Below are 17098 nucleotides of genomic sequence, written 5' to 3' on the forward strand. Positions count from 1 at the left end.
ATATAGTGGATAACACTCTGTAGTATTTGGTCCCTGGATTGATTGGGAGTAAGCAGACCTGGGTTCTTGTCTTAGTCTTCCACATAAGCAATGAAGCATTTTCAGCTTTTGGAGCTCAGTGTTTCCATCCATAAAATGAGGCTGTTGACTGGCTCTCTTCCTTTCCTGACAATGAGGAATTATTAAAGTAAAGGTGTATATTTTGTGCACATTCTGTATCATGGTTCCATTGATATCTTCACCTGATCTTCATGTACAGTTGGCAGGAGTTGACATAAGTCTTTCTAAGTGCACCACACACAGGGGTAAAGATGAGCTCCCAGTGTCAGAGTATACCTGTGCCATTATCAATGTATCTATCACAGAGTATACCTGTGTCATATCAATACATCTATTACAATTTACCTGCAAGCTTTCATGTACACATGCTGTAGACGATAGTGATTAAACATATGGGGTATAAAATCAAATCATCAGGGCAAAAATGCTAACTAACTTTGTGGTTTTCTATAAATTCTTTACCCTTGCCAAATCTCAGTGGATAACAGGAAATTTCTCATAGTATAATTGAGAGAAATAAATGAAATAACAAACATAAAACGTATTTCACAAGTTCTAGTGTAAAACAAGTGTTAGCCATTATTATCTTAGATTATTTGAAAGTTAGACAAAAAAAAATTGCTAGGGCTTTTGAGTAGCATAAGGTCATTGTGAGGAAATACTCAATATAAAATATCTTTATTTTTACTTATGCAAATTGATCACTGCAAACTATTTCCTGCAATTATTTATTCATTGGGAAACAATTAATGCTTTTCTTTGTGGGTAAGTAATGACTTGGGGAGATCTTAGCTTCATTGATTCTTTCTCAAAACTGATTTTTGCTTGTACAGGTCATATGTTAGACATAATGTGTAAAGATACTTTAGTTATAGCTTATTTTTCCTAGATTTTAAGTCAATGATACCATACTGATGTTGAAAATCAGGGTGGCCTAATGAAAAGAGGATTGGACTTGGACTTGGAATTAGAATATATGGCATTTAATCCTAGGTCCCCACCTGTGCTTTCTAACTTAATTTCCCTTGTTTGTTTAAAAAAAAAAAAAAAAAAAGAAAAGTAAAAGGAAAATAGCAGCAGTCCATCCTATCATAGAGAATAAAATTAAGAAATTCTCATGAAAAATGTTTTAAAACGATAAAATTCTGTTTGAAAACAAGATTTAAAAATTTAAATGAATGCAATAGCTTTAAAACAATTTTTACAAAATTTGATGAATAATATACAGACTCAAACTAAACTTACGTTTGGTATCACTAAGAATATCTAAAAAAAAGAAAACAGTGAAAAAGATAAGGATCAAAATTTGCTCTTTAAAATTATTTGCAGACAAGAGGTTTCAAACATTTGTAGTCAATATGAGAACCATTTTCCATTTTCCATCAGACAATTCTGTGATGTGATTTAGCACTCACCATTTTTTCTCCTAAGTATGGTCCTAGACTTTATGGATGACAGAGAGGGAGTGCTCATGAATAACCAGACGCTTACCAGAGGAAAACTAAAACACCAGAATGAGGACAAGCAGGATGTGACCAACAATTTCGAGAAGGTTGTTTCTTTGCTGTGGATACCGTGTTGAGTGAATGTTTTGGCTAAATTCTCGTCCAAATAGACCTGTTTACATGGATCTGCACAGAGGCTGCTGGGAGAGGGTGAGTTATTATGAGCCAATTAGTAAGAGAAGTAGATGTTGGGTTCCATTCTCATTTGCCAGGAAGGACTGTGGTGAATAACCACAGTTCTGCCACGCTGGGCTGAAATCAAATTTCACCTTCTCTATGACATATTTCCTGTTAATCTCATGTAGTAGTGATGTTGCTTTCATCCGGGACCCTCTTGTGTTGAGCTGGGTCAGATGTCTATCTCAGAATTTTCTAATTCTGAATGTATACCAATTAAAAAAATTAGATTGTTTGGTGCTTTCTTCAGTTCTCTTGAATGATAATTTGTAGGGTGGAGTCCTGGCATCTTTATTTTAGTTCATTCTTCATTATCCTTATGCAGCAAGCCTGGTATTTACAAATACATCAGATTTTATTCTAATGATGTTTCTATATTATAAACATGATCCTTGGTTCATTCAGCTGCATTAGTAGAAGGGAAGGTTTAGTAGAGAGGTAGTAGTTCTAATTTCTCTATATCTGTCGGACAAAAAAAAATGTGCTGATTAGTCTATTTTTGGACAACATACTGACATATTTTAAGATGGACAATGCCTAATTGTAACAGATCCAAGGAGTATGGTCCAAGATAGAAGTATTATAAGGGAAATAACACTTGAGCAAAAAGAGTTGAATTAACCAGAGATTTTTATCCTAGAGAAAATAAATTTCAATGGAGACAGAATATTCATTTTTAAATAATGAAAAATCTGTTAATTGGCAAAAAGGGTGAACTTCTTTGTTATATATGCTCACTGGTGCTGATGGTTGATAGCCTCATGAATGTACTCTTCAATTCTAGACAAGTAGAACATCTCAACAATCAGATCTCTACAACAATGGACATGCTTCCTCTTGAAGCAGTGGCTTTCCCATCAGTACTCTAGAAGAGCTGGCCTATGAGAAATTGTGGTATGTTTCTGGAAAGGAATAGGAAGAAAAACTTCTCTTCTAGAAATGACTTCTTGGAATAAGAGAGGTTCTCTTTTAAGGATCTTTTTAAAAAAAGAGACCAATGTGAAGCAACAGTATGGTACATAGACTTGTCTCTAGTGGATAAAGACTCCAGGAGAAGGTGTGGTGTTCACTGGCATTTGTGTGTATGCATGTCTATGTATCTTGTGTGTGTGTGTGTGTGTGTATGTGTGTGTGTGTGTGTATGTGGTGTGCATGTGTTTCTTGGAAGCTGATTCGGATTCTTTGTATAAAATTTTTCCTAAACAACAAGACTCGTATGTTTTTCAATTTTCTTTTATAATTGTGTTATTTTATACCTCGATCTAAGAAACAAACACAAACAGAAGCAAAGATAAACTTTCTGGGAGATTATTTTTTATTGACATGTTTTTTAAAAAAATGCCAGTCTGTCAGTGAGGCATGCGTTTGTAGGGGTAGCACAGAAACTATCTCCTTTCAATCCAGATTACTCTGAATGTGGCTCTGTCCCCCGCCCAGAACATCAGTAAAACTGAAAGAAACTCAGAGCCTGGAGATGATGAAGATGATGATGAGGATAGCACTCCATTCTCTCCATGTCCATGGAGAATTTAGCAACTTCCATCGTGAAGAAACTGAACTCTTCCATTACTTTTCCTAAGGGAAGACACAGTTCACAAGATTCATTAGCACAAGAGGAAATTTTATGTAATGTTAGAACTGAAAGGAACTATAGAGATTATGAGGCAGAACCTCATTTTACAGATAAGGAAACTGAGTCTCAGAAAATGAATGACCTTGCCAAAGCGTGTTCTGACAGAGAAAGAAGCAGAATTTCCCTACTCCAGTGATCATTCCACCCCTCTGCTGCCTCCTCTGATTCCAGAGCCCCTCTGACCACCAAGTGTCTTAAAACAACAAAGAAAGAGTACTCTGACAAAGCAAATTGAGAGGGCCTGTCTCTCAGCTTTTCCTGGTCAGCAAGGCCTTTGACGAAGCTGGATCCTGCATTAGTGAGGAGGACTTTCACCATGTTTCCCTTCAGTGTCCCTTGAAAACAGCTAGTTTCCAGGCCAAGGGCTAGTTTCCCAGTCTGCCTATGTTACAGAATTTTCCCTTTTGTGAAATAAAACCTCCCAAATAGGAATAAATACATAAATATGTCCTTTTGGGCTCAGGGCTTGTTATTCTCACTTGTTAAGATAATCACAAAGATGAAAATGCAAGATCTAGGAGTCCAAAATCCAGTGGCCTAAAAGAGTTAACAATGATCACAGTGGACTCGGTATGAGAGAGTTAAGTGCAATTTGTATGTCTTGTACCAAAGAAGTGACATCTGCCTAGCTACATTTCTGCAAAAACATTTTGTGGGCCAAACAAAATACCTAAACAAAACATGTCCGTGGTATTCTGGTCCAAATACTGACAGCTTGCATCCCTTATTTTAGATAAAGGAAAAACAATCATTTTTGTAGGCTTATTCCCCCTTAAAGCTACAGATATATGGAGCCTCCAAGAATATGAAGATAAAGAACCTCTAGGCACACTTTGTCTAAGAATCAAGCTGCACTGAGACTGTTAAGTATCTTAGAAGTCAGGTAGTATAGTAGTTTTCAATTATTTTTGGGGGGATGGGGAGTTCAGGGCCCTTTCTTCAAACATGATATTGTATGGCACTCCACTGCTTAAAATAGTCAAAGCTGAACTTTATGTTGTAAACTACCCCAAATGGTCCCTTTAACCCTAATAGCAACTCCTGACTTGCCTCTATAGAACCTCTGTGCTCTGGGGACAGCAGTTTGAGAATTCACCGTCTTACTGGATTCTCACAATTGACAGACAGGAATTGAAGGTTCTGTGATGGGATGGAACCAGTCCAAGCTGTCAGAGCAGGTGACTCTACCCTGTCTGATTGTGAAACAGTCATTTTTTTTTCCCCACCTGCTGTTCTGGGTGGGGATAATTATAAATTATAGCTTATAGAGATTTAAGCTGGATCCTGGAAAGTAGAAAGGTTTGTAGTAGAGAGCACTGGCTCCAGATCTCATTTTCTTCTTATGAGGTACTCACAAGCTCTCAGTACACAAGTGACATTCATTCCCATAGGTGATGTAGTCAGAACCACAAACTGGCAGGTATGTGATGGGACAGGGGATGGCCACCACTGGATACTTCTTGTAAATGCTGCAGTCCACCTGTGTCATACACAAGCAAATGTCCTGTTTTTCTCCCAGACCACAAGCTAGGCTACTCTGTCCACTATTAGATATACTACAAGGGCTGGAAGTCCCAGCTCAGATAATCAGATGTTGCTTGGCCACTTCTGTAAGTACTAGTGTTATCACTATTACAAATACTAGCACTATTGGTATTCTATTTTTTTTCTACTACACTCAGTTAACAATTGCTGGGCATTTCTGGGCTAGGCATCAAACTTAAATCTTATGTGAATTTTCTTGTTTAATCTTCAGAACAACTAGAGCAAATTCTACTATTAACTCTCTTTACAAATGTGGAAATTAAAGCTTAGAAATAGAGAGAACTTTTTGAAGATAAATGCTGGTAAGTAGTAGAGTTAGTATTTGAACCCAGAGTCTGTGCAATTTATCAAGGTACTTTTTCCCTGCCTTTTACACGTGATGCCTTTTATGAAAACATTGCCAACCTTTCAGCTGGAAGGCAATTCTCCCTCATTTAACTCTGGAATTTTTAAAAAACATTTTAAAAATATGGTTGTTTATATGTATGCCATATTTCTTCAATTGCTTTCTGGAGAGCAGATACCATTTCTCCACGTGTGTTTGCTTCCTTCTCAAATCCCCCAAAACATACTGAATTTATCCTACAAATATGTTGACTAAATGACAGTCAATAGTTATTGACATTAAAATGTTATTCAACATACTTACTTTTTTTGAAGACAGACTAGCAGCTTCTGAAAAAGAGATACAGATGAAAATGTTAAAAATAAAGTGAACTTTAAATCTCATTAATTAAGTTTCATCCTATATAATGACTCTACATTTCCTTTAGCAATGAGATTCAGCACACTCTCCACCCTTATGCAAAATCCTATTTGTTTGCTGAGGAAGTTGAATGACCAGTGGGTTAGGTTAACCCTTGGTTTAGGCAAGAAAATTATCAAAATTTCCTCTCTTTGTTGATCACAGGATGTTTTCTGAACCTCATAGTGTTTTTGATATGGCCAAAGTCAGGTAGTAATAAGAAGTATTAAAATAATCACTCCTAAGAGCCTGAAGGATCATTTCTGATATCCTTTCCTTCCCAGTTGACATAAAGAAATGCAATGGAATGTCTTTATGGGATTGGAAACACTAATTAATTTTTCAAAGTGTAAAAGTCTGATTGTTGACCCTTGGCTTTTTGAGACTTGTGTTTTATTTTAATCCCTCCAAACTGATTTGGGAAGACATCCAAGTTTTCCTGTATCTTTGCACTAAGAAATAGTATATCTAATAACACTGACAACTTCCAGTGTCCATATGAACATATGAAATGGAAGACTTATGGAGAAATTAGATGATTTTTGTTCTATGGATGCAAATAAGAATCCTTGAAAGACATTGGACTCAAGTCTCTCAAACTCCAGATGGCGCATAAGATCCTATTACAAACCAGTACACTTTAAATTCTTACAACCAGATGTTTCTGAGATGCTCACATCCCAAGAGGGATTATTTGTGAAAACAAGCTTAATGGCTATAAAGGGCATCGTCTGACCTTAACTTACCTGAGCTGCTACAGAAATAGAACACTGTGCAGAGCAGAAGGAGACCCCCAGTGATCTTCATGCTGGAAATGGCTGTGGTGCAGAAGCTGCTCTGAGGTTTTCACTACAGCTGCATCGACCATATCCCAGGAAAGGGGTCATGTTTATATATATGCAAGGCTTGGTTTCTCCACCTTTCCTGTGAGGTCATCCAGAGGATCTCAAAGCACGGTGCCACACCCTGGGCTGTGTTACAGTCCTTGTTACTGAATTGCTACTTCTTATCTGACCAATGATTTGATTATTTGAGGTAAGAAGTATTTTCTATCTTTCCCAAAGGTGGGACTGGTAAGAATTCTAAACTTCATGTACTAGAAGAGACTAAATATGAGCTTCTTGGCTTAGTTATGAAATAAGTGAAAATCTCAAACCTCCTTTATTTTACAAAACTGGAATCTATTAAACCCAGATTAGACTGATTACACCTATGTTTATATCTTGGCACCTGGGGAAATATTGTTTATTTTTGAGGCAGTGAACCAATGAAGCAAACTGGGACCGAATGGAAAGAACACTGACATTAGCATTTATGAAGTATGGAGAAAAGCACTAACATATTACTTCTGATCTTTTCTACCTGTATAATCTTGGATAAGTCATTATATGCTGTGAGCCTTTATCAATCCAGAAGGCTTGGTTATGTTGTGATAACATGTAGCCACAAGATTTCTGTTAATTAAAACAAAACTTTGCTTTTTACTCAAGCTACACTTGTATGGTAGTCAGCTGATCATGCTACATTGCCTTCACTGTGGATGCCAAGTGGACAGAGTCATCACTATTTGGAATACTGTAGTCAAGGTGAAGTGAAGATGAATTCTCAAGGAGTTCTCATTTTAGCAATTAAAACTTCCAGCCCAGAGCAATACTTCTGTCACTTCCCCTCATGGTCTTGTGGCCGTCACATGCTTTGTGATGTATGGAGTGAGTGCAATCAATCTGATATGGTATAGCTGTGTCTCCAACCAAATCCCATCTTGAATTGTAGCTCCAATAATTCCCATATGTTGTAGGAGGGACCTGGTGGGAGATAATTGAATCATGGAGGTAGTTTCCCCCATACTGTTCTCATGGAAGTGAATAGTCTCACGAGATCCGATGATTTTATAAGGGGTTTCTCCTTGCACTTGACCCTCATTCTCTTTTGCCTGCTGCCAGGTAAGACATGCCATTCACTTTCTGCCATGATTGTGAGGCCTCTCCAGCCATGTGGAACTGTGAGCCCATTAAACTTCTTTTTCTTTACAAATTACCCAGTCTTGGGTATTTCTTTATCAGCAGCTTGAAAACAGACTAATACACAGTCTTACCTTGTCCTGACTTGTTCCCTGACCTGAAGGTCAGATGAAGAACTAGAATAGTTGACAAATAGCAGAGATCATCCCAGAGACTGAGTTTCATCCAAGTCCAATAGAGCCTCTTGTTAGCCACAATAGAGTTCACCTAATTATATACATAAAAGTCTGCTCTAAAGCGTAGTGCATTTAATAATAATATTGTGATTGTTATTATTATTGACAAACCAAGAGTTAATGCTATGAGTTGCTGACATTAGATTGTAAACTGAATTGTCCATGCAAAAGTGTCCAAATAGCTGCAGTTTGCCTATTGAGTTTAAGGACGTATGTATAGAAGACCTGGGGGAAGGCAGTAGACTGTCTCACTAGTTTACTGCTTGGCAGGTTTATTTTAGTGCATTCTAAAAACTAGCAACTACAAGATATATTAAGTGAATAATAAATGATATTGCACAATCTCCTAATATTTTACTCCTATACTTGTTTGGGAGTCAATGTAATCTAGTAGTTAAGAGCATGGGCATTGAGTAGATCTCATTTAGAATCTTTCTTCCAAAAAAATGTTGACTGTGTGTCTTTTAGTATTTAGGTTAACATCTGATACTTTAGAGTCTTCATCTTTATGACAGAAACAATATTTACTTCATAGGTTGTTTTGAGTGTTAAATTAGATTTTACAGACACACACACACTCTCTCACACACACATTATACTGTTGACTCTTGAACAACATGGGGTCCAGGGGTGCTGACACCACCACAGTTGAAAAATTAACATACAATTTTTGATTTCTCAACAATTTAGCTATTAATAGCCTACTGTTGACCTTATTAATAACATAAACAGTTAATGAACACATATTTTGTATGTTACATGTATTATATACTGTATTCCTACAACAAAGTAAGCTAGAAAAAAGAAAATGTTACTAAGAAAATTGTAAGGAAGAGAAAATATATTTACATTAATTAAGTGGAAATGGATCATCATAAAGTTTTCATCTTTGTTGTCCTCATCTTGAGTAGACTAAGGAGAAGAAGAAAGAGGAAAGGTTGATCTTACTGTCTCAGGAGTGGCAGAGGTAGAAGAAAATCTATGTATAAGTGAACTTGTGCGATTCAACTGTGCATATAATCTCTTATGGATGCATGTCTGTGAGGTGTCTGTGTGGTATGTTTGTGTGGTTTGTGTGTATTTGTGCATCAGGGCGCCAAGCGCATAATTAGATCTTGATATATGGTAGCTAATAATATGGAATGTGCTCTTCATAACAACTCATTAAGGAAGAAATTTTTGTTACCCTAGTTTTGCCAGTGAGTAAGTTAAGACTCAGAGGATTTAAGTAATCTTCCAAGGATCGTGATACAATTAATGGAGGAAACTGCTGAGGTTCAGTCAGGGAAAAGAAGCAAAGTGAAGGTTCCAAGAAGGAGAGGTAATTGTAGGTTTCATTGTTTGCCATGAATGTTGGAAAAGAATGCATCCTAAGAAAAAGCCATTATGTTTCAAGATGAGGTATCTTTATTGCAGTTTGAACATACACTTTTATCAAAGCGGAGTGGGAATAGGGTCAAAGGGTGGCCAAAATGGTGGTAAAAGATAGGATAACAGAATTTTTTTTTAATGTTTGATAGTCAAAGAAAGGAGGAATGGAAGAAGCTGAGGCTACAGAAAGATCTAGGATAGACTGAGCATGTCTTAAAACCAAAGAGAAGAAGAAATTTTAGATACATGGTAGAGAGTGGCTAATTAGAGGCATGTATAAAGATAGGAAATAAGGTTAAGAGCACAGATGAAAAACCATTTTCTCTGACACATGAGAGAGAGAAGAATGGATAAATGTAGAGACAGGCATATTTTGAAGGGTAAGGAAGGAGAGATGGGGGGAGCCCACTGTAAAGTAAGCTCTGGTTGTTCAATGCTGTTTTGCTTTTTTGCACTGGGAGAACTGGGTTTCTTTGGGAGCTTGAGAAAGATGATAGAAGACTTGGCAGTATGTCAGATAGTCAGCAATGGATCTAAAGATTAATGGCCACTGGAAAAGTTAGAACTAGATTTTAGAAGGCCCAATTAGTACTATTCCTCGTATTTCTCCCAAAGTTTGTGCGACACAGAGTAAGAAATGGGAACAGTGATTTGATAGATAGGGAATGGATGCATCAGAGGCTTGAGGATACCATAAAGACTGCATTAGGAGGTGGCAAAGCTTGAAATAGAGTTAAATGTTCCAGAAGTTTCTGATGGGCTATACGAGGTACAAGCATTTAAGTGGTTAGAGATCAAGGTTTAGGCAAAATGTGGTAGGTACAGGAAATAAGAACAATTGTTTATTGAGACAGGGCTAGAAATCAAGTTGTCGGATACAATTTCTCAGGGGTGGGGCTGAGATAATGATCCTCAGGGTGTATCCAGTGGGTGGAGATAAAGGTCTCTTGATTGAAAGGGATGAGGAAAGGTGAGGTCAAGGGATCAGGAGAGGGGTTGGTTTGGGTTTTGGAAACCGTTTACATAGAGAAGAAATTTTCCAGCTGGATACTGAGGCACAAATTATGGAGGAGGCTTTTGGAATGAGAGTCAAAGCCTGTGAAGATAAAAGCAGTCCATTTCAGGATGAGGATAGTTTTTTCATTTATCCTTATAGTCCTCCAAGGAGAAAATCTTGAGGCCTTGTAAGAGAGAATAACTATGGTCCTGGTTCCATCATGAGGAAGGCAGAATAAAATTAGCTCTTTTCCCATTTAGAAAAAAAAAAAGTGCAGCTTGCTGCCAGCATTCATTTAATTTTATATAAACATGCTCTTTGAGGCTGAAGTAAATCTAATTTTCAATGTGAAAATAAAATACGAAAACTGTTCTGGGAGTTATTTCTAAACAGAACTTGTCTCTAATTCTAATGTAACAGAAATGTAAATGATGATTAGTATTTAGTAATTTTTTTAATTTGGTAAATTTCAAAGCACAGAACAACACAAAGCAGATCATCATATTATACACAAAAATATTCCATTTCTTTCCAGATCTTGCTATGCTTGTCATTGTGTGAGCAGCAAACTTTGCAGTGACCAGTTGGATTTCACCCCGCTGATGGTGGAATTGGTGGTATGCTCTTGGGGAAATGTCTTCCAGACAGGCAAAGAGGAGTGACATCATCAGAGCATGGACGTCCTTAAAGACATTGCAGCTATGGTCTGTGATGTTTTTCCGCATTCTCTCAATTGATGTCAGTCTGAAGTTTACATGGCTAATTGCGTGCTCAGGATTGTCCTTCTTGAACAGGATGTAGGAGTCCAGCACTGTAATTTTTAGAAGGTAGTGAAAGAATTTCTTACACTAAACATTTGATCTCAGTTGGTTAAGAAGTGAGCATCTGATCAGCCAAATCCACGCCATATTCTTGTTAGAATCCACAATGACACATGGCTCCTTAGTTTTCTTTCCATTTCTGTTGTCTACTTCAATCACAGTATCATGGTTGATATGGTTTGGCTCTGTGTCCCCACCCAAATTTCATCTCGAATTAATTCCCATGTGTCGGAGGAGGGGCCTGGTAGGAGGTGATTGGATCATGGGGGCAGATTTCCCCTTGCTGTTCTCATGATAGTGAGTGAGTTCCCATGAGATCTGATGGTTTAAAAGTGTATGGCACTTCCCCCTTTTCCTCTCTCTGGCCACCATTAGAAGAAGGTACTTGCTTCCCCTTTGCCTTCTGCCATGATTGTAAGTTTTCTGAGGCCTCCCAGTCATGCTTCCTGTTAAGCTTGCATAACTGTGAGTCAATTAAATGTCTTTTCTTCATAAATTACCCAGTATCAGGTAGTTCTTTATAGCATTGTGAGAATGGACTAAGACAATTGTGGAATGTTGACAGCATTGTCACCTCCTTCTTCTTGGGATAAATGCTGCAGCCACAAGTGCTACCAGTGAGTATTCCCAGGGCAAATGGGAAAAGGTTTTGAAGCAAAGCATAAAAATTAATATAAAAAATTGAGAGTATTGGGTATTTATTCCCTTATAGATTCGGGGTGCCACAAGGAAGAGTGGGATAACTCATTAGAGGGTTAGAGAAGGGTGAGGGAATTAAATTGGAGCAAGGCCTGTATGAAGAGTTTTTGGGTTAGTTAGCTGGAGGGAAATAGGGAAGCCAGCGCTGTAGCTGTGCAGGAATCCAGGTATAGAATAGTGGCTCTAAGGATGGACTGTTATAATAAGAAAATGAACCATATATTCAGCACTTACGAAGTGCTAGAACTGCACTGCACCATCATTTCATACCTAAAACAATCTTAGGAAATAGGGATGGCTATTCTCCCTGCTATTTAGCTTCAATAGTGGGATCTTAAGAGATATGACTAGTTTAAGGTAAAGAGCTTAAAGATGCTTTTTAATTGCTCTGGTGTATTACCTTTAAATCTAAACCTAAAAGGTAGATTTGTAGACTCATTGGACACTGAAATAATAGGAGTGTAACTGACAGAATGAGAGCAGTCAGGAAGAACAGCTAAGTTTTGAATGAGTGGCAGAGGGAGCTGAACACTGGGGCAGAGTGTGTGACATTTTCATCTGTGAGGATCATCTGGAAAGAGGGTTCATTCCAGTGGAGAGAGGGGAGGACTGAGAGCCAGGAGTCAAGGGTTCCTATCCTGTCCCCCATCCCCATCTATCTATCTAGGGAGCAATGTTGTGACAATCCCTTCTCCAATGTGAGCTCTCTACTTCCTCTAAATCTAGTAAGATTAGTCTAGATTGGTAGTTCACATTTTCGAGTTAAAGAGCCATCCATGGTACACTAATTTATACAGTCAATAAGGCTGAGGAATGAGGCTAGGTGGGAAGGAGAGGGTGGAACTTTATTAATTGATTCTGGTTTTCCCTCCTCATTGCTTCACCAGCACCTCTCACCCACCCCCACCAGGGTGCCTTTCTTCTTGACATCCAGCAAACAAACCACCCCAAACTCTCAAGGGGTCTTTTGACAGTTTAAAAATCACTGGCTTAGCTTTGTCTCTTCTTCTCTCCCTGTATGGCCCCTTCACATCCCAACTCTTTTCTTTTTTATTTTTCAAGATAACCCCAATTATGATCGTGCCCTTGTGACCACTGAGGGCACAGTGACCTACGAATCTGGATATTTGCATTTTGACTTTGTGTCTGGGAAGACTTTGTTCCCTGTATCTCATGAGAGCAGGGAGTTAACACTTATGCTTTGAATGCCTTCACTTCTTTTTGGGCCATTGAGGCTAAATAGCTCCAATCGTGGATCAAGGTGATTTGGATGAACAGTAACAACTATTTTTTTTTTTTCTTAATTTATGTTGCTTCTAGGGTACCTCATAGTATCTGGATGAAGACTGTTTACACACATATGTGCGCGCACACACACACAGCTCCCAGCTCCAATTGGTAAAAATAACGTTTACTAGGAAGGAGTGGAGTGTGATGGCAGAGTAGGATTCTCCAGTGATTGTCCCTGAACAGAAAAATTGATTTGTAGCAATTACCCATACAGGAAAAATCGTCACAAGAGCTAAATAAACCAGGTAAGAGTACCTACTTTAAAAATAATAATAAGAAAATACATATTGAAGAGGGTAGAAAAGACAGTTTTATATTACCCACAACCCCCTTCTCTAACCCCAGGCAGCACAGCTTGGAGAGAGAGAGATACCTGCTTGGGAGAAGGCCAGGGAAGCAAGTGTAGGACATTGCCTATACGAGAGGCTAGAGTTACTGGGAAGAAGGTGGAGATGGGGTGACATTGGTCAAAGGAGACATAATTACAGTTAGATAGGAGAAATACATTTCAGCAGAACTGTTATACAGCAGGGTGACTAGAGTTGATGACATATTCATTTTTATTCTGAAAAAATGTCAAGAAAGTGGATGTTATGTGCTCTTACCACAAAAATGATAACTATTAGTGGTAATGCATTTGTTAGCTAGGTTTAACCATTCTTCAGTGTAAATGCACTTCAAAACATTAGATTGTATAAGATAAAAATATGTAATGTCATCTGTCAATTAAAAAATAAAATTAAACATTTAAAAGTAAATAAATAATCATGTTTCCTGTGCTCAGTGCTGAAAAGATACCTCAGAGTTAGCCAACAACAGGAAATGTATTAGTCTTTAGGGATGCCGTAACAAAATATCACCAACTGAGGAGCTTAAACAGCAGAAATGTTTTCACTTCTAGAATCCAAAATCAACATGCCAGCAGGTCTGGTTTCTCCCGAGGCCTCTCCCTGTAGCTTGCAGTCTGTCTTCTCACTGCTTCCTCATCTGGTCTTTTCTCTGTGTACATGCCCCTGATGTCTCTTCCTTTTCTTATAAGGATGCCAGTTCTGTTGGATTAGAGTGCCTCTCTTATGACCTCATTTGACCTTAATTACTATCCTAAAGGCCGTATTTCAAAATATAGTCACATTGGAGATGTTAAATCAAGTTGAGTCTAAAGTGCCTCCCTACATATTTTAAGTTCAGTCTAAAGGTTTCTCTGTACATTATGAACTATAACAAGTAGAGGTGTAAACAGACCATACCCTACACTTGTGCCAGTCACTGAGTTTTGGCCAATCAAATGTACCAACTGTTCAAATTGTGTTCAAATAAGGCAAAGGCTGAGCCATCACCAGTCCAGCTGTTTATGCACCTCACTGTCATTTTCTGTACATCACTTTACTTTTTTTGTCTATATATTTTCTTCCATCACATGGCTGCGCCAGAGTCTCAGAGCCTACTGTTGCTGGGGAGGCTGCCAATTTGCAAATCATTCATTTCTCAATTAAACGCAACTTCCTTAAATGTAATTCAGATGAAGTTTTTCTTTTTTTTTCTTTTTTTTTTAAATCAGAGATCAGTATATACATTTCGAGGAGACAAAATTTAGTCCATGACATTCTACCCCCAGACCCTCAATATGCATATTCTTTTCACACGTGGAGAACTATAGACTTGATCTTCAAGACCCTGGTATCTCATAAAATGTTAATAAGTGTTTCTTGAAAATAAGATTCCCTGATCACCCAGACATGGGAAACTCTGGGTACTCCATTTCTTTCTGAGGAATTCACAATACATTTTATTTCATTAAAGGTTCAATTACATTTTTTTGCAATATGGAAAGTTTTCACTTTATTCGACTCAATTTTTCCAAACCTTAACTGGCTACAGTTTATTTATCATGTTATGGAACACTTACTAACGTCTAAAGGGTGGCAGTGTTTTCTTGAACATTAAAAAAAAATAAGGATTTACTCCAATTTTCCAGACTCGTCACCAAAGAAGGTCATTGAATTTTTTGGTCTTCTTCGACTGCTCAGAAGTTCTTTATCACATTGAACAGAACTCCACTGGATGTGGCCTCCAACATTCTAGTTCTCAACAATGGAGCCCAACAGAACAAGTCTGCACCCTCTTTTCAAGTATAGCCCTTCAGACCTGCAAAGGCAGTTCTAGAGTGCACTGTCAAGGTCTCTTTTTCTCCAGATGATTAGATCTCTTAATATTTCTGCTTATAGTACGAAGTCTTGTAAGTCCTCCTTATGCTGACATATTAATACAAGTTTGCTTAATAAAAATGAAACACCAAGTAATAGTCAATTTTACTATTTCCTTTCTCTGTTCCAGGCAGTGTTCCCCACACTAGAGATACAGAGTTGAAAAAGACACACAGGATCCCTACTTTATGAAGCTTACTTTCTTGTAGGGTAAGAAAAAAAAAATCAAGAAATAAGATGATTTCAGATCCTGACAAGTATCTTTAAAAATATGTATCATGATATTGAGATAGGAGATAACATGGAAATGGGGGATGAATTGGATTGGGTGACTAGGGTATACTTTTCAAAGAAGGTGATATTTGAATGACACCTTAATTATGAGAAGGAGCCAGTCTGGGAGTGCAAAAAGCTCAGGTAGTGAAGAGGGAATAGCTGGGGTGGTTAACACATTAAAGGATTCTGTTTTCTTCAATTCCAGCATTATATAAAATGGCTGTTTTTTTCCTTAAAACATTCAATTTGGAAATCAAGCAAGTTGTAGCCTGTATCTTCTCTGCCTAGGCAAAATGTCTTATACTGAATTCTACATGGCATTGAGTTAAAAAAATTCTTCTATCTAGTTTCTTTTTTAAATCACCTTTTCTTTTTCCTTGTTTCTCTCTTATTTTTTATTGCAAGTGTTCCTTCCAGTGATTTCAAGTGGAGTCTCTGTCCAGGAGTTTATAGTCTCAAACTTCCATTCAACATCTATTTATTCAATTCCTATTATATGCCTCACTTTTTATCTTATGACTTTTAATTCATTTATACGACACCATTCATTACTGACATATTGACTATATGACATCGCCTATTTATTTATTTGTATATTATTTGTATTTCACCACTTGAATTTAGCTTCCACAAGACCAAGCTCTTGCCTCAATGCATTGCCCAGAGTAGGAACTACACAATAAATAATTGCTAAATTACTAAGTAGCCCTAAGATTCTACAGCATTAGCCAAATTGTAGAGTAACTCACAATTCATCCAGCATTCAGGAGAAATCATGTCTTTTACTTTAGTGGATTAAAAAAAATAATAAGTAAAGTTACCTCACTGGAACTTAAAATAATTTAACCATTTTTTATTGAATTTAACTTCAATAATAAGAGGAAACTAAGATGTTTAACACATTTTCTTTCACTTCCCCCCATGACTCATAATAGTGTTTAAGTTGAAATAATTGTTATCTGAGCATGCAGAGACCCCTTTGCAGAGCTGCTGTTAGGAGAGAAGGCCAAAGGATAAATGTATGCCTTAGGGCTGAGGGAAAACTACTGCCTACTCCCCCTTAGCTGCTACCACCACTGCATCAATACAAGGAATACACCAGTCCTAGCAGCGCCCAGACATAGTCTATAAAAAGATTTATCAGCTAATCAAAAGACTTTATTAATTAAGGTTGTATCTACTTACTTAAAACATGGATACTGCCTAAATGTAGCATGTCCAGATCAAATGGCCCAGGGTAGAAAGAAATTAAAAAAAAAAAAAAAAAAAAAAAGACAGGTCATTAGAAATGACTCTAGTAACTTGAGGGTTTTCTTTTTTTAATGGAGAAGGACAATTTGAGAATGCATTAAGTAGAAGTAGGAATATGCATTTTATATGACTAACTGGGAGAGAGAGTAAAAACCTGTTCTGTCGTGAAAGGCTCTGAAGGTTGAAAGCATCACAAATGTAGCTGTGGATTTAAGGTAAGCAGAGCTGTCTATCAATCAGATCTCTATAGCAACGTTCATGCTTCATCATGAGGTGTGTTTCCTTTTTGTGGAAAATCCTGTAGATGCTGGTCCACTAGGAATACTG

At 37.5% G+C, this 17098-nt stretch overlaps 1 protein-coding gene and 1 long non-coding RNA gene across 7 annotated transcripts in view; one reads left to right on the forward strand and one right to left on the reverse strand.

Annotated features, from left to right (window-relative positions):
- Positions 1–17098, forward strand: part of LOC103244766 (uncharacterized) — a 149924-nt gene that overhangs the window by 55035 nt on the left and 77791 nt on the right. For 3 of the 6 annotated variants that reach the window (XR_005243119.2, XR_012090820.1, XR_012090816.1), the window contains exons 5-7: positions 1492–1715; positions 10766–13285; positions 15375–15454. This is a non-coding gene — a long non-coding RNA (uncharacterized lncRNA). The remainder of the gene's footprint in view (positions 1–1491; positions 1716–10765; positions 13286–15374; positions 15455–17098) is intronic. The other 3 variants (XR_012090818.1, XR_012090821.1, XR_012090817.1) reach the window with 3 other exon arrangements.
- On the reverse strand, positions 1722–7989 carry SPINK7 (serine peptidase inhibitor Kazal type 7). The gene is made up of 3 exons (XM_008014912.3): positions 6412–7989; positions 5570–5595; positions 1722–4855 (listed from the first exon to the last, which is right to left on the reverse strand). The coding sequence occupies exons 1-3, from the start codon at positions 6470–6472 to the stop codon at positions 4727–4729; spliced, it is 216 nt and encodes a 71-aa protein (XP_008013103.2). The 5' UTR covers positions 6473–7989; the 3' UTR covers positions 1722–4726.

The sequence above is a fragment of the Chlorocebus sabaeus genome, chromosome 23 (assembly GCF_047675955.1).
Source record: "Chlorocebus sabaeus isolate Y175 chromosome 23, mChlSab1.0.hap1, whole genome shotgun sequence".
NCBI lineage: Eukaryota > Metazoa > Chordata > Mammalia > Primates > Cercopithecidae > Chlorocebus > Chlorocebus sabaeus.